Source organism: Acanthaster planci, linkage group LG12 (assembly GCF_054643075.1).
Source record: "Acanthaster planci isolate LZ-2023a linkage group LG12, COTS_SCS, whole genome shotgun sequence".
NCBI classification, from domain to species: domain Eukaryota; kingdom Metazoa; phylum Echinodermata; class Asteroidea; order Valvatida; family Acanthasteridae; genus Acanthaster; species Acanthaster planci.
This window is the reverse complement of record NC_141788.1, coordinates 8,872,091-8,889,353: the sequence shown is the minus strand read 5'-3', so window position 1 is coordinate 8,889,353 and position 17,263 is coordinate 8,872,091. Positions and strand designations below refer to the sequence as shown.

The 17,263-nt window shown below is 42.4% G+C and overlaps 2 protein-coding genes across 2 annotated transcripts; both read right to left on the bottom strand.

Moving 5' to 3' along the window:
• Positions 1-346: 346 nt before the first annotated feature.
• On the bottom strand, positions 347-9,093 carry LOC147797128 (cholinesterase-like). Its single transcript, XM_087143824.1, has 9 exons — positions 7,106-9,093; positions 6,527-6,680; positions 6,176-6,253; positions 5,691-5,809; positions 5,051-5,221; positions 4,541-4,790; positions 3,608-3,989; positions 2,929-3,110; positions 347-1,800 (listed from the first exon to the last, which is right to left on the bottom strand). Exons 1-9 carry the CDS (start codon positions 7,481-7,483, stop codon positions 1,691-1,693), a joined length of 1,824 nt encoding a protein of 607 aa, XP_086999950.1. The 5' UTR covers positions 7,484-9,093; the 3' UTR covers positions 347-1,690.
• A 138-nt stretch (positions 9,094-9,231) lies between these two features.
• Positions 9,232-15,512, bottom strand: LOC147797127 (cholinesterase-like). Its single transcript, XM_087143829.1, has 9 exons — positions 15,009-15,512; positions 14,412-14,565; positions 13,645-13,722; positions 13,102-13,220; positions 12,654-12,824; positions 12,185-12,434; positions 11,340-11,721; positions 10,849-11,030; positions 9,232-10,401 (listed from the first exon to the last, which is right to left on the bottom strand). The coding sequence occupies exons 1-9, from the start codon at positions 15,375-15,377 to the stop codon at positions 10,292-10,294; spliced, it is 1,815 nt and encodes a 604-aa protein (XP_086999955.1). The 5' UTR covers positions 15,378-15,512; the 3' UTR covers positions 9,232-10,291.
• Positions 15,513-17,263: the final 1,751 nt, after the last annotated feature.

Below are 17,263 nucleotides of genomic sequence, written 5' to 3'. Positions count from 1 at the left end.
CCACCACCGACCCACTCCAACTGAACTCACCAGCGAAAAAAAAAGCAGTCCAATTTGCCCAAGAAAGGCAGGCCTGAAATTTTACGGTTAAGTCGGTAACTGGGAAATATTATCGCCGTTTCTACAAACCGTAATTCAAACATAAGCCACTGGATAACAATATATAAAAGAACCGAAAGGGTATTTCAGAAAATGTGTCTAATAATGAAACCGTGGAAAACGTTTTTCTTAAGGCTAAAAAGGGTAATCTTCGGTCAGAAGGAATAGCAATTTGTCTAATGAAACATACGAAAACCAGGTAAAATGTAACTGCAAATAAAAAAGAGATAAAATTCTACCACAAAACTTTCACTAACTAGACAATTTTAATCTTTCACAGTTGCATGAACTTAGTTGCACAATCGTATGAAGTGCCTTGTCTGTAACCAGCTATGGATGAATTAGAGAACTAATCAATATGGAGATAAATTTGAGCTCAAAGTTAATTGTGCTCCATTACAAAAATTAAATCAAAAGGATCTTACCGCTTACAAAAGAATTAGAGGTAATCCTGCTCTTTTACGGTTGACGGCATACGCGGTCTCTTCATGGGCCGTCATATTTGTTTTCGAAGCCCCTGAGCATTAATATCTCTGAAATTTGAACCAGGAAGTGTAGTGCAGACAAATGGAGTACATGTATGGGTGTGTTGGTTCTCACAGTAATGTCTTTTTTCATAGTTCTGGTCTATTTGTTTCAGAGTCGATCGCGACCAGTGAGCTCAAATCTGGTTTGCGCCATCTATTAGGCAGGTTCTGACGAGCGTCAGTTCACTGATCACAATTCTGATCTGCGTGAAGTATTGCATGTCTGGTTTTCCTGTCGGTCCTTTGAGTCAACTACTAATAGACCCCTAAATTAAATGAATCAGAAAGATTTGACCTCTAATAGAGGAATTACCGAAGAAATAATAGAGGAACTGCCGAAAAAACATTTTCAATTAAAAAAAAAACACTGACTATGAGCTCACTACAGTGGTATTCCCAAACGCCTCATAATTATTAACAGCTACATACCAAGAATCAGCACTTTAGTTTATTCAAATTTATATTTTCCGGGTTTTTTAGACTTTCCAGGTTCTTTAGCCCTTATAAATAAAGCCCAATTTAGCCCAATAAATTGCGATGGTTTCAATACAGAGTTACAGAAACTTGGCTGTTAGCTCTTGTTTTAATTAAAATTGGTAAAAGAGATGACTTGTGCTCTTTTTGTCAAGCTGGGTGTGAAACTTCGATTCATCTCCTTTGTACTTGTGAGATATCCACCTCTTTTTAAAAATCTGATTGGCTTAAAAATACCCTGAACATTGATATGCTTTTGGATAACAAAACTACCCGTTTTGCAATTTCTAATAACTCTAGGAATGTACTCAATTTAATTCTCTTGCTTTGCCACTTCCGTGTTTACAAGATGAAAATGAACGGGGGGAAACCATCATTTATATACATGTATTTGAAAGACGATTTAAAAACTATTTTATGCCTTAGAAACGGTACCTCTCACGGAAAGTCTGCTAAATTCAGTCTTAAATGGGCCTTTTTTCTTTGCTGTGTAATCAACTTCTCTTTTTTATTATTAAATCTAACGTAATAGTCAAAAGAAACTTGAATAAGGGGCCCTGGGTGGGAAAAAAATTATGATGACGTTGACGCTACAGCTCCTCCTTGTATTTGGCGAACTGAGCCCTCCACTCCGCCATGTCCGTGTACTTCCAGTTGTAGAAAGATTGCTTCCACTCAAGTCCTGCATCGTCTGCATCAGCTGGCCAATAGAATAGAGAAAACATTTTAAAATATATCATACAATGCAACAGGAAATAAACCAGACAACACCAGTCCACACCAGACTAGACCAAAACAGGCAGATGAATAAGGCCCTGCTCATGATAAAAGTGTCTAGACACTAAGGAAAGATAAAACGCTTGGCGAAAGACCATTCATAATTTTTCACGTATCGGAAGACCTCAAAGTGCCACGTGACCACACGTACGCTTGTCCTTGAGATCGATCAACTTATCCTGTCCAAGTGTGTGGTTTGCAACCATATTTTGACAATGGGGTACATCTTAAAATTAGCGCGAGTTCTTTCAAATGGCAAGACAATAATTGCTTCACATTTTTCACATTTGTTCCACATAAGTTTTGTACGCTTGTCAACAATATATACATGTATGTACGTATCCGGTGGAATGAATATTGTTCGGTGGTCTTTCTTAAGGGAAAAGTTTCCAAAATGGGAATTTTCTCTTAAAACTTTTTAAGCTTCTCGTCTGTAAAATCCTCACTCTCGCCCAGAAAACGGATAGTACCTGTTTTAAAATGCCGGTGCCTTTAATTTGTTCAAATGATAGGAAATTGAAGGAATTTTCTCATTTTGGTCGCATTTTGGGACTTAAAGGTTAAAAATAACATATCGGGATCTCATGTTCTGGCATCCAGACTACGGTTCAACCGTTCAACAGTCCAAGTCCTCATCGCGCGGGAAACAAATGACAAAGTTTGTTGATTCGTAATGGGCACCGAGCTGGACCAAGAGAGGGCGCACTTTTCCTAGCAATGGCGCGGCTCCTTTGGTAGTATTAAACTGCGCATCGCGCTGCTGCACGAATGAATATGAAACGCAAGCCTTGCAATGATCGCATTGCTACCAACCAAATGAACACTCCCGACCAAAATGGTTCTGTTTAACCGATGAATGGGTGCTTATCCTTAGGGTGGATACCTGCACGTTTCGGGGAATCGTGTTTGGAATATTCCCTTTTCAAGCAAGGTCAGCGAGATTCATAATAGTGTGGGGGTTTACGTATTTCCCAGCCTGACTTTGAAATGGGAAGCGATGTTAAATAAACATATAAAATGTACTTTTATGCATAAAAACGATCGGTCATACCCATCATTGTCCTGAGTTGGAATACAAACGTGTTCCAGAAGTGGCATTCTCGGCTCTTGAGGGCTCTCTTGTTCGTGAGGTTCAAGTCAAGCTCTTTGTATTCCAACTCGGGGATAGTAAACTTGGGCCAGAAACCCAGGCCGGGATCAGAGGGTGAGTTTTGACTGCCGAGGCTGGGGTTTCTATTAAAAAAAAATAGACCAAAAGTCGGTAATTTTTTAGAGGCATTTGTTTTTCGAATTTGTTTTATTTTCCTGGGTGTTTAATTGTCTGTGGATTGAATGAGGGCGTAATCACCAATTGCAGACCGGCAAGACAGTCTCCTAGGAAAAAAAAGAGGCCTGGAAATTACATTTTACCTGATTCCTTTCCATTCGCCAAAGACATTTTTCTCGAGATGTATTACATACTTTTCTTTGAGCCCCTGTTGCATAAAACGATGATGGCATCTTTATCATAAACATCGCCCCTATAATTATAGTTTAAGTAATTATTTGGTGTCCCCCCCCGCTTTCCAAATTTCATGGCTGGGCAAGCCATCCCTCACTTTTCCCTATCCCGCCCACCCCAAATTTTCTAGTACAGATTTACGCTACTGATTCTATGTAATGTGACGCACCGATCTCTTTTGCAGTTCTGGTAAGTGCGTGTGTGAAGGGGGGAGGATCTTCATACTCACCCAGTCTTTGCAAACGTGGTCCAGAATTCCATGAACTTGACAGAAAGTGCCACGTCGTCGCGGTACTGATCCATGTATGGCCGAAAGGGGGGCGAAAATGGCATGCCAAACACGTACCAGAGGTCTGCCCCGTGGGTCGCCCCCATCCACGGGGGAGTCGACTCGAACTCATTTACCCGTGTCATCTGGTACATGAAGACGTCGTCGCCACTTTGGGCGTGGTCACGCGCCACCTGGTCAGTTCCACTAACAAAAGCGGAATCGCCGAAATACTCCACGTACGATTTGAGATAATTGGCGGTTTGGTTGTCAGCCTGGGACCAGTCGACGTACTGTTGTTTGATAGCATCCATGAGTAGGGCATTGGAGGCCTCCGAGTTACCTGCAAACACACACAAAATGCAAATGTGTTTATGTCCGCCGACGAAATCGAAAGGGTGTGACATGTTTCCCGCCTTGTCCTTTTGCGTTTGTATGGACCAAATCTTGCCGGGGTGACAAATCGAGAAATCCTTTGCGCGTGAAGTTCAAAATTGGGTTTCTGGAATGCTCCCGGTGATCCTGAGCAGCCTATTGCATTTTGGGTAGAAAGGTCAAAGGTCAACATAGTTAAAACAACAGAAATCTTGTCAACACAATAATATGAGAATATACTGTAAGTATCATTATGGCTTTTGCATTGTTTTTGGTAAATCCACAAGCCTGTTGCTTCTTAGACTGAAAGATCAGTTGGTTAAACCACTTAGGACAATTCTTTTTGCGTTCTTACGTTTAAAGCTGTGGTGGGTTATCAAAAAGCAGAGGCTCGATGAGAAATTTATTTGATTACGCTTTGTCCTTGTTTCCAGCTCGTTTCTCTTCCAAGCGGTCACTGCGAGGCCCATTCAAAAGTTTCGCGATAATTTATAAGGGTTTCATTAAAGACTTTCTCACCGTAAAAATAATTGGCTACTTCTGCGGACAGGGCTCGATCGAAATCCTCCTTCGTCAGGAAGGGCGGTTCCTCCTGCGCCCCTGGACCAAAAAATGCGTTAATTGACACGAAAAGCGTTCCCTCGTCTCTGGTCGTCCCGAGGAGAATTGGGGCGTGGTTGTACCGCCCTGTTGCGTACAGGTTGGCGGGTGTGTCGTCCAGGAAGGTCCCATCTACTACCACAGGAGGCGAGACATTTGTTGCCCACACCTGAAAGTTTTAACGACTGTTACATCGGTGTCACCAAAGGACCATGCAAACACTTTTCACAGGTGTTAACATTTTAGAGGTTGATTCAGCACTGTTGGTGTTACTTTAACACCCTCCACTGTACTGAAATAATTGTAGGTGTATAAAGTAAACCAGCGTTGTTAAAGTAACACAGTTTGGTGTTGTCATCTGATAACACCAAAGGTGTTGTTTTAGCACCACCTTTTTTGCAGTGAAAATTCTTCGAACTTGAACGATACCTCTTGTGATGCGTTCAAAACAGCCATCGCGTCCTGCTGTCTCAGACAGTCCACCAAAGCGGCGCTGTCCGGTGCACTGCAGCCGAGTCTCTTCCCCATATCAAAGGCCTGCCGTCGGAGCCGGTCCCGTTTCCCGTCCGTAAACGCCCACGGAGAATACGCGGTGCCACTCTAATCGACAAGCAAGACGTTACAATGAGATGCCAATTCGTTACGTAGTTACACCAATGAATCGAAGCTTCCAGTTGTTGCACGAGAGAAACAGTTTCATTTTTGTGGTCAACACTAAAATTTATTTACAATTTTCTCAGCCCAAGCTATGCTGAGTTCTTATCAGAACCATAAGTACCACCCTTCTTTGGCTGTAACGCCTTTTGGCAACTCGATCTATTTTCCAAAACTTCAGGAATAGTTCTAAATTAAAATATAATGACTATTGAAAAAAGGTGAGATATACTGTTCTCGGTTGGATTTCGAACACGTTCCTTTCTTGAAGTTGGCTTGAGAAAGAGACTACTGGCCAGCCTTATAAGCACTTGTACGAAGCAGTGACGTGGGAGAGTCTGTTAGCGAGATCAACCTCACCTTCAGTCCCAACACCGAAATGAATCCGGGATTGTCTCAGTGAAAGAAAACCCACCTGCATGATGGCTTGTTGGAATAGCCCCCGCGACATCTGTGACAGCACCAGGAGGCTGACGCTGGCCGACCCGGCACTCTCACCGAAGATGGTAATCCGTTCGCTGTCCCCACCAAAGGCTGTTGAAGGACACGAAAATATTGTGGGTGTTGTCTCCCGCTTCTAACGCAGGGAAGACTGTGATCGCGCCACAGCTCTGGACCGCACCAGTAACGATGTTGTTTGGCTGAAATTAGCAGTCCTGTATTTTAAATTTGATTTTCCTTCCAGCCCACTTTTGGTATAGACTTGGTAAATAATGCCAAAGGTCACATTTCTTCAAATTTGTGTCAAAGAACATATTAATCTTTTGAAATCTTTAACTGCAGCCAGTGTTCAAAATTCAAGGTCGTCAAAATGAAATGTTTTGACCCAACAGGCAGTGCAGAACAAATGAGAAATTTGTAGAAAACTTTAAATCCGGACAATACAAAATGTGACCGGACCTGCTATGTTCTTCTTGATCCACTCAAGAGCAAATACTTGGTCAAGAAGTCCTGCGTTGCCCGGTACCACATCATCACCTGTAGTGTTAGATGAGAAAAAAAAAAACGAGACAATACATATTCTGTCAGCTCATGGAAACAGACATAGCTATGGGCTAGCCGTTTTGCACACTGAGCAACTGTGATATGCTTTGAAGTTCGACGATTCACAGCGTAAAAACTGTTTTTGACAGCGGTCGTGCATCCGTCAGCACAAAGTCGTGAAATCTCTCTATTGGGGCTGTGCAATGGGCGAACTGAAATTACTACTATCACCAGTCACCTTCAACAAAGACGATCGTTTGTAAATACCTGTTGTCATAAATCCAAAGACGTTCAATCGGTAGTTGATACTGACGACTATGACGTCCCCAAAGGCGACCATTGGCTGTATGTAGTATTGTACGGAGGACCCAAAGACGAACCCACCCCCGTGTATCCAGACCATAACGGCAGCGCCTCCTTCCTGTAAACAGGTAGACAAATTGACAATTGCTCGCTTAATTTTTATATTATTGATACAAAGCGTCTGCTGTTGGAGCACATGCTCACGTAACACAAACAAAATGATTACTCGGCTCGAGACAGAATACTCGAAATCTGTTAGTCAGTGTGCACCACATCAGATTTAAACTTTTCTTGTTTCAGCCCTTGTCCCAATCCTCTTGCTACTCATGTCAAAAGAGCATGGATGGAAATACACAATAGCCTATCGATTTCTATGTCTTTTAAAATATGCCCCTAGAAATATGCCCCTAGACTGACTGAATCTGAAATAAGTAAACGACAGCTGGGTTGCCGATGTTGTTGCCTTCTGTTGCCTCAACATTTTGAGTGTGTCAGCGGAGTGTGTCATCGTCGAGAAAGAAACCATAACGATATGTCACTTACGACTGCTGGTCTTGGTGCATAGATGTTCAGATACAAGCAGTCTTCATCGACACTTGGTAGCGGAGGTACGGAATCGCCTGGAACTACGCCTTGAACACAAGAATCCCTGAAGTACGTGGCGTTGTAGGTCCCGTCCCAGGGTTCTTTGGTCACCGGGGGCTTGAAACGCAGCGGCCCCACGGGTGGCTGGGCGAACGGTATACCCTTGAACACGTCGATGGTCTTGTTCTCCAAGAACTCCGACTCCTCAAAGAACTCGGTGGTACCGATCAGTTTGCCACCTTCCACCGTGACCTCTGGTTGGATTTGAGCGGCACCCAGCCCCACCAATGAGCAGACAGCGAGAATGACTCGCACTAAAGTATGGTCTTTACGCATGTTTGACGTTAAACGGTTCACTTTAATTATGAAGTTTGGTTTAGTTGCCCCAAATTAGAGCCAATATTTCACGTATCACTCGTGACTGTCTGTCCCCGAGTTTTGCACTGTCAAGTATAAAAAAGATGACAACGCACCTAAGTTGGTTAATATTTTATTGGTCTGGTTCCCTGACCTTTCATTGTCTGTGTTTGGTCAAGTAACAACCTCGGTCAACAATTTGGGGGTACCTCTTGTCCCTTAGTTTTTCATTGCAACTTCAGGCCATGTTTGGATTACTTTGCTGTGGCTACAAATTACACGCGAGTGTATGGTAGTAGCCGCAGCCAGCTTCCATAGAGTTTTGTGCAATTTTAAGCCTCATAAATTATTCATTAGACCTTGAGTGAACGTGGAAGTAAGTATATTCAAAACTTATTAAGACGAATTAGATGAAGGTATTAAAATCAGATCTCATTTCATGCAACATGAAGGCTTTTTCCAGTTACTCCAAAAATTGAACAACCTCAAGAAATTGTAGAATGGCGCTTAAAAACGGGCACTTTCGGCCACCCAACCCTGACCACGTTGAATCCAACAAGGTTCTAATATTGTCACTGTGACACACGTTGAATAACAAAAACAGAAATAACTATTTACACCACACCCTTTAAACAAACACTCGTCATCAGGCAACGCTTGGGTGTTTGAAGTGCAGATAAATGACTCCCCGCTGTTTTTCTATCGGTAATAACTGACCTTCGTACCACGGCAGTCTCTCTTCTTTCTTCTGCCTGCCTTGGTTTATTAACTGGTTTACTTATAACGTAATTATATTTTGTATGTGATCACAAAATTAAAAAGGTGATTAGCACTATTGTCGCTGTGAAAATGTGCATACAGTTGTCCGTCAACAGTTCATCAAGTGATCTGTACTCACTGCTGTGGAAAGCTCTAATTGGTTTTCGCACGTAAGGTACAAAAGTAATTAATTCAGAAGGGTTGCAAATCAAACCTGCTCGTTGATACAAGAGTGTACGCGTTCAACTCATTGTACAATTCAACCTAATTACTGCTTCTTTTCGCGAGGATTGGTCAACTACTCCTTTAGGAAAGTCTTGTTATTTCAAGTTCAGCTAGTCAGTTACCAGTCATGATAATGTAGTCTTCATGTCAAAGTCCTTTGAGCGGTCCAAAGATAAGCCAAGTACATGAAGAGAATCGCTTATCACTGAGGTCGATCTGAGGTCGATTAGTGCAAACTAACTTCTCACGGAAGGTGAACAGACAGTGCATTTCTGTACCACCGCTATTGCAGACGATATCAGCGAGCTTGCATGTCAAGTCAGAAAGAAAACCACTGGAGGATTTGCTACAAATCGGCAACATGAACGGTAGAAACGATATGTGAAACTTGTGTGAACAGCGCATTGGGCCCGATATTGATTAGATGCTGTCTGTACGGCTAAAGGAAAATTTGGAGGCATGAGGAAAAGCCTGACGGGTTTACTAGATGTAGCGTGGACTACAACGTCCACACTGTGCGAGCAAAGTCATTTTCTTTTTAAAAGTTCGCACCTACCAGCTTCGAACTTGCTCTAGAAATAGGGCTGAAAGGGGCTCACTTTTGAAGTATTTTTATGTTGTCACTATCCCAGCCCTGCTTCTAAAGCTGCTGTTAACGCGCGCGATAGCCCAACGAACGATTCTGATTCCAAACAGCAGTCATTTAAGATTACAAGTAATAGAAAAGGACACTGAGAAAATAATTACATTATCGAAAATCGACATATTTATAACAATAATAACAGCGCAAGAGAGAAAATATTTAGCCAAGAGGGAACGTCTGGTAGATGAAATACCGTACAACGCCAAAAAGAATTGAAAAAGACGTATCGAAAGATAAAAGGTTTGAAAATTATAAAGAATAAGGAGATAAGAACGCAATGTACTTACAAACTTGACTAGATTTTTAACTGGATTTTTTTGTTTATATTGTAAGTTTTGTAATAGGATTGTATGCAGGTTCATGGTCCGGCAACACCATGCACGTCTTAGAGCGTGTAACCGCGTTTTTTTTTTTTGGGGGGGGGTTATTAGAGAAGGGCAGGAATTGGTTATGTGTTTTCAAGCCTCGCGTTAGAAATTAAATCGATTTGATTTTTTTGTTTATGAAATATAGAAGAAAACCTCAGCACTGATTACATTTCATATCTATATTGTTTTTTACAAAACTGTTGCCATTTCTACTACGCTGTATAAAATAAAAATAATATCACATTAAGTATTGCATATTTCAAACAGGGCTGTGTCAGTTATTCGAATATTTGGATATTCGATCCTTCGTTGATATTCAAATGTTATTTTTTGAAATGGAATACTCAAAAATGAACACCAATGAAATAAAAATGGGGAAAATCTAACTACTAGGTTTCAAAGTTGGACTCTAGAAGTATATTTCATGATGTCTGAGTAAACATAAGGCAGCTGAATGCTTGCCAACATAGTGCAGCCAAAACGTTACTTTTAAATATTTGTTTCATCTGCTTTTCTGGGAATTTGATAAAACTGAATATTTGAGCGATGGAAGGTCAAATATTCGGATATTCACTCAGCTGAATTGACTCAGCATTAACCTTGTTCCATTTCTGCGGCTTTGCCCAAGGTAAACAGTAAATCCAGATAGTACATGCAGTTATATTAAGCCACTGTTTTGTGTAATATCCATTTGAAAAGCTCACGACCCATGTACTTGCTAAAATGCAGCAATTCATTCGGCAAATTTGTGTAGGGGGGTTCTATACTAGGAATTATCAGGCAGGAGGAGTTTTACAGTTCCTCTTTGTATTTGGTGAACTGCGTCTTCCAGTCTTCCATGTCCGTGTACTTCCAACGGTAGAAAGCGTCTTTCCATTCCAGTTCGACAGTATCCTGGTCAGCTGGTCAAAGAAATAGAGAAAGAAATATCCTTTCAAATACATCAACGCCCGAAAGGGGAATTTCGAAATTGTCCTTTCTTTATCAAGCAAAGCGAAATCATGCCATACCAGGAACATCCTTCTTTTACCTAAATAATAGTTTGGCACACACAGCAAAGTAAGGATGATTTTTACAATCGGCTGCTAGATTATGCGTGTAAAATGGATAACCTGTCCTGGTTCTGCGAAAAAAACTTGGGGGCTAAAACCCAAGAGCAAATCTTTTCCATTACTTTTCTATATATGTCACATTATGGCACTTATAAAATGTTATCAGTGCCTGTGCATGGGTTATATGGACGAATTGTAAAGTTTGAAGGTTGATTCATAAAAAAAATGCTACGTTTTAGAGAGATCGTATTTTTAAAGCCCTTTAAATAAACATGAGCTTTTCAGGTCATCAGTTACCCAGCATGGTCCTGATCTGGACTGAAAAGATGTTCCAGAAGTGGCATTCTTGGCTCTTGAGGGCTCTCTTGTTCGTGAGGTTCAAGTCGAGCTCTTTGTAGTTCAACTGGGGGATAGTAAACTTGGGCCAGAAACCCATGTCAGGATCAGACGGTGAGCTCTGACTATCGAGGCTGGGGTTTCTATCAAAACATATAGGAAAAGTCTTGTTTAGAAGCACTGTGCAGTCCGATCTTTTAGATTTTAGTTTCGTTTTTCGAATGTTGTTTTATTTTCCTCTTTTCTTATGCGGATATAACGATCTTACATGCCATGACAAGAATATAAGAGTTTGTTTCTGCATTCATTTGGGGACCTTGAACAATAGAGGACAATAAGGTCCCCGATTGACAGAGGGTCCCCGATTGACAACTGTGTACAAAACATATGGGTGGTCTTCTAAAAAAGTTGAAGTACAAACAAAAGAGGAACAATAGGGGGTCCCCACTCACCCAGTCTTTGCAAAAGTGGTCCAGAATTCCATGAACTTGACAGAAAGCGCCACGTCGTCGCGGTACTTATCCATGTATGGCCGAAAGGGGGGCGAAAATGGCGTGCCGAACACGTACCAGAGGTCTGCTGTGTGGGTCGCCCCCATCCACGATGGAATCCACATGAAGTCATTTACCCGTGTCATCTGGTACATGAAGACGTCGTCGCCGCTTTGGGCGTGGTAGCGCGCCACCTGGTCGGTTCCGCTGACAAAGGCGGAATCGGTGAGATACTCTACGTACGATTTGAGGTAATTAGCGGTTTGGTTGTCGGCCTGGGACCAGTCGACGTACTGTTGTTTGATAGCATCCATGAGTAGGGCATTGGAGGCCTCCGAGTTACCTGCAAACACACACAAAATGCAAATGTGTTTATGTCCGCCGACGAAATCGAAAGGGTGCGACATGTTTCCCGCCTTGTCCTTTTGCGTTTGTATGGACCAAATCTTGCCGGGGTGACAAATCGAGAAATCCTTTGCGCGTGAACTTCAAAATTGGGTTTCTGGAATAATCTCGGTGATCCTGAGCAGCCTATTGCATTTTGTATCATTATGGCTTTTGCATTGTTTTTGGTAAATCCACAAGCCTGTTGCTTTTTAGACTAAAAGATCAGTTGGGTAAACCACTTAAGACAATTCTTTTTGCGTTCTTACGTTTAAAGCTGTGGTGGGTTATTAAAAGGCATAGGCTTAATGAGAAATTTGTTTGATAACACTTTGTCATTGTTTCCAGCTCGTTTCTCTTCCAAGTGGTCGATTCAAAAGTTTTGCGATAATTTGTAAGGGTTTCATTAAAGACTGTCTCACCGTAAAAATAATTGGCTACTTCTGCGGACACGGCTCGGTCGAAATCCTCCTTCGTCAGGTAGGGCGGTTCCTCCTGCGCCCCTGGACCAAAAGCTGGGTTACTTGACACAAAAACAGTTGCCTCGTCTCTGGTCGTCCCAAGGAGAATTGGGGCGTGGTTGTACCGCCCGGTGGCGTACAGGTTGGCGGGCGTGTCGTCCAGGAAGGTCCCATCAACTACCACCGGAGGCACGGGATTGGCGGTCCCTACCTGCGGTCGTACGGGTGGAAGATACCACAGTATTTCACCCTTCAAATTCAATCCTCACTTTGCAACCACAGCTTGCAGACGCTTCTATTGGCTTCGTAATTTTAAATTGCCTTTTATTCCTCCAAAACCCAGTGCTCTGTTATGCAATGCCTTTTGAATAAACTTTCATGGACTTGATTTCTTTAAACTTTCAGTAATTTGATGGAACTCGAACAATACCTGTTGTGATGCGTTAAAAACATCCACCGCGTCCTGCTGTCTCAGACAGTCCACCAAAGCGGCGCTGTCCGGTGCACTGCAGCCGAGTCTCTTCCCCATATCAAAGGCCTGCCGTCGGAGCCGGTCTCGTTTCCCGCCCGTATACGCCCACGGCGAAAACGCAGTGCCACTCTAATTGAGAAGCAAGGCGTAATAATGAAGTGTCATTACTTTGATCAACTAATTCCACCAACGAAGCTTCCAATGGTTTCACGAGAGAATCAGTTTCATTTTTGTAGTCAGCACTGAGCTGCCGTTAAAATTTTCCCAGCCCGAGCTGTGCTAGTTCTAATATGCAAGCACCACCTTTCTTTGCCTAAATAACGCATTTTGACATCTTGATATATTTTCCAAAAATTCTGGAATATTTTGTTCTAAATTAAGGTATTGTCTCAATGAAAATGCTCACCTGCATTATGGCTTGTTGGAATAGCCCCCGCGACATCTGTGACAGAACCAGGAAGCTGACGCTGGCCGACCCGGCACTCTCACCGAAGATGGTAATCCGTTCGCTGTCCCCACCAAAGGCTATTTGGAGGATTAGAAAAAATGTAGGTAGGGGGTTCAACCCACGGACCGGATGGGTTGTCTCCCGCTTGCAACGTATGGAAGACGTTGACCACGCCAGAGCCGTGTGTATACTGGACCTATCCGGACCGCGCCAGTAACGACTTTGTTTGGCTCAAAAGAGCGGTCTTATATTTTAAATTTGATTTCCCTTTCGAGTCACTTGGTATAAACTTGGCAAATAATATAAGAGGTCACGTTCCTTCAAATTGTTTTCTATGAAAGAATTATTTTTAAAAATCTTTCACCGCAGGCAGTGTTAAAACTTCAATGTCCTCACAAATGATTGATTTTTTCTCTTCCCAGTGTTCAAAACTGGCAGTGCAAATAAACGTAGATTTTTTCAGAAAACTTTGAATCTCCATAATGCAAAATGTGACCGGACCTGCTATGTTTCTCTTGATCCAATCAAGGGCAAATACTTGGTCAAGAAGTCCTGCGTTGCCCGGTACCACCTCGTCACCTGTAGTGGTAGACAAGACAAACATGAGACAATACATATTCTATCAGCTCATGCAAAAGGACACCATCGACTGGACATTCGTACACTAAACAACTGCGATAGGCTTTGAATTAGTTCGGCGATTAAATGCGCGAAAAAAATCTACTTTTGACCGCGGGTTGCTGACCGATCAGCGGCCTTGCATCCAACAGCACAAAGTCAACTGATGGCTTCAGACCAATGAGCATGCTTGATATCTTTCATTGACGACTCCGTCAGATTTACTGGCAACGGAATCACCGAAAACTGCGTGCAAACATCGGATGCTAGTTTGGGTTTCCGTCACTATACACAGTTGTTAGACCTTATTGTAAATACCCGATAAAAAAGTTAGCTTCTGCTGTTCTCATGGACTGGATTAAAGTACTGATGCCCAAATGTAATTGTTACATCCTGGTTGTTCAATGGGTGAACCGAAATTACTTCCATTAAGGGCCCCAAGCTAGACACGAGAGGGCGAGATTTTCCTAGCAATGGAGGCTTAAGGTAGGAACTTCATTTTCACTGATTCGACTATAAGATGCCTGCTTTGTGTGCACGAACCGACTCTCCCGACCGGCATGACTCTTTTCAACAGAGGGAGGGGGGGGCTTTTGCAGAAGGTGGATAGGAACGTACATAGCAATCCCCTTAAACTAAACTGATCGTACCTGTTGTCATAAATCCAAAGACGTTCAATCGGTAGTTGATACTGACGACTATGACGTCCCCAAAGGCGACCATTGGCTGCACATAGTACTGTGCGGAGGACCCTACGACGAACCCACCCCCGTGTATCCAGACCATGACGGCAGCGCTCCCTTCCTGTAAACGGGTGTAGGATTTAGAATCGTTTGCTTAATTTTTTATAATTTTTCATCATTGATACGGAGTGTCTGCTATAGCACATGCTCTCACGTAACACAAACAAAGTGACTGCGTGGCTTTAATTAAGCCAGAATACGGGAAATCTCTCAGTCAGATTTGGCCAAACTAGACATCCTTGCGTCCTCTTACTTAAAAAGAACATGAATAACAATATACAATAGACTGTACGTTAAGTCAATATTGGTATTTCCCATGTCATTCAACATGTGTACATGTTACTACAGCTAGAGGTCACGTCATGAAAATCTGTTGCCGATGTTGTTAGTTACGTTGTTGTTACATGCTGTTGGTTTTGACTCAGTCTCAACATTTTGTGTAGGCCTACCCTCAGCACAGAGTGTTATTGATGAGAAAGAAAAACTAACGATTTCGTCACTTACGACTGCTGGTCTTGGCGCATAGATGTTCAGATACAAGCAGTCTTCACTGACATTTGGCAGTAAATCGCTCAGCACTCCAGCTTGAACACAAGAATCCCTGAAGTACGTAGCGTTGTACGTCCCGTCCCAGGGCTCTTTGGTCACCGGGGGCTTGAAACGCAGCGGCCCCACGGGCGGCTGGGCGAACGGTATACCCTTGAACACGTCGATGGTCTTGTTCTCCAAGAACTCCGACTCCTCAAAGAACTCGGTGGTACCGATCAGTTTGCCACCTTCCACCGTGACCTCTGGTTGGATTTGAGCGGCACTCGGCCCCACCATAGTGCAGAGGGCGAGAATGACTCGCACCAATATAAGGCCTTTGGTCATGTTTGACGTTGAATGGTTCACTTTATGAAGTTTGCTTTAGTTGGCTGTGAACACCGCCCGAATTGGACCCAAAAATTCATGTAGCTTCACGTGCGACGCAACACTCATAACTGTCTGTCTGGGACTGTTGAAATCACGTAGCGAATATGATTTCGCAATTAATGTGGTTAATATTTGATCAGTCTGGTTCCCTGACCTTTCAATTTCTATGTTAGGTCAAGTAACAACCCCAGTCAAAAATGATGCATGACGCAAAGTTGGGGTACCCCGTGTCTGTTAATTTTTCCAAACTCAGATTCATAAAACCTTGGGCGAATGTGGAAATAAGTATTCAAAACCCATTCAGACGAATTAGATGAAGGTATTTATTAGATCACATTTCATGCAACGTGAAGGCTTGCGCGTGGTTTTCATCCGCCTAAGGCGAAGTAAAAAAAAAACCATGCTGCTCGTCCCCGCCCGCTTCCTTTTTGGAGGCCGCCTGGACATTTTTATCATAATTTATTTTTGAAAAATGCAGCCAAAAAGACACAGAAAAAGTCCACAAATTCATCTGAAAATAAACTTGCAAAATAAGTGAGTCGAGGTTTTGAGTATAGACTCTGTTGGTCACCACATGAATGACGCACAATTTTCACCGGAATCTGTCTGGACATACTGTGTGTATACGTACTTCGTAGCCAGAACTAAAAAAAAATAAGAATGTGTCAAGCTTGGTCTTCGGGTTTGCTGGTTCCAGTCAGAGCCTCGCATGCAGTTTATAAAACGCCCCTCAGGCTCGAGCACGTGTTTAAAGAATTCGCTCGCGCGGCCGTAGTCTGGTTCCCGATCCTATTTTCATCGATGCACTCGGACTTAGAAAAATGCGGGGAGGGGGTAGGAAACAGTCTAGCGCTACCGATATTTTTTGTTACTCATGCATGCTCATCATAAGCTCCAAAATTGTTTTGTTCGGTTTCATCACAAACGCATTTTTATTTATAGCTTGGCGTGTATTCTTGTAGGTTTTAAGAGTTGACATTTGGAATATGATTTAATGTGTAAAATCACTCATCCAAAATAAATCTTGACTTTTGCCGGTTAAAGCAAATGCATCTCAATCTGCTCATTGTCAAAACAACACTAAAGGACATTATGAATAATTATGTCCAGTTCTTTTGTCCAATTAAACTTGTCTTTCATTTTAAAAGTGTCTTTGAATAGTGGAAACACTGACGGTTGCAGGAAATTTTTAAATTGCAGCCATCTTGAAAAAATAAGAAGCCTTCTGGTCGATGCAAGAGTGAACGACTGATTTGCTGCTTCCTTTTGTCAGGAGCCTTTGAACTAATCCTTTAGGCGAGTCTTGTTATTTCATAGTCTGTTAGCAGTCATGATACTGTAGTCTTCATGTCAAAGTCCTTTGAGGGGTCCAAAAATGAACCAGTCACATGAAGAGAATTTATTTATCAGTAAGGTCAATCAGTGACGTCGTTGAGGTCGATCAGTGCAAACTGTGTCGAATTGTTTGCTTTTGGAGTCGCACTGCTCATAATGTGACGATCTGAAAAACTCTAAACTATTTAATTATACTTAAGTTTGAATTTTCTCCGATGCAAGAGAGAAATCGAAGAAGATTACACTGATATAAGGAACAAATAAACAAGTATGATTTCATGAGAATGTTACACTTAGCACGTAAAGAAAGTTGTAACAAAGATAACGTTGATTGGAACTAGTTTACAATGATAAGGAATATCTCGTTTAAACAAGGTGATCTTACGGGTGAGAGCTTGGCAAGCACTACAGTGAAGAATGCTGGGCTCCACAGATGGCGAAAAACAGTTCTGTCCTTGACGGTGCAAAAATGAGCTGCAACGGGGACGAAGACCACGTCGAATAAGAAT

Excerpts from the sequence above, each read along its gene's own strand:
- LOC147797128 (XM_087143824.1), bottom strand. The coding sequence starts at position 7,483 with ATGCGTAAAGACCATACTTTAGTGCGAGTCATTCTCGCTGTCTGCTCA. Across the intron at positions 4,791-5,050 it reads TTTTGAACGCATCACAAGAG|GTGTGGGCAACAAATGTCTC; the intron begins GTATCGTTCAAG and ends TAAAACTTTCAG. Across the intron at positions 3,990-4,540 it reads AGTAGCCAATTATTTTTACG|GTAACTCGGAGGCCTCCAAT; the intron begins GTGAGAAAGTCT and ends GTGTGTTTGCAG.
- LOC147797127 (XM_087143829.1), bottom strand. The coding sequence starts at position 15,377 with ATGACCAAAGGCCTTATATTGGTGCGAGTCATTCTCGCCCTCTGCACT. Across the intron at positions 12,825-13,101 it reads TCCAACAAGCCATAATGCAG|AGTGGCACTGCGTTTTCGCC; the intron begins GTGAGCATTTTC and ends CTTCTCAATTAG. Across the intron at positions 10,402-10,848 it reads CCAGATCAGGACCATGCTGG|CTGACCAGGATACTGTCGAA; the intron begins GTAACTGATGAC and ends TTCTTTGACCAG.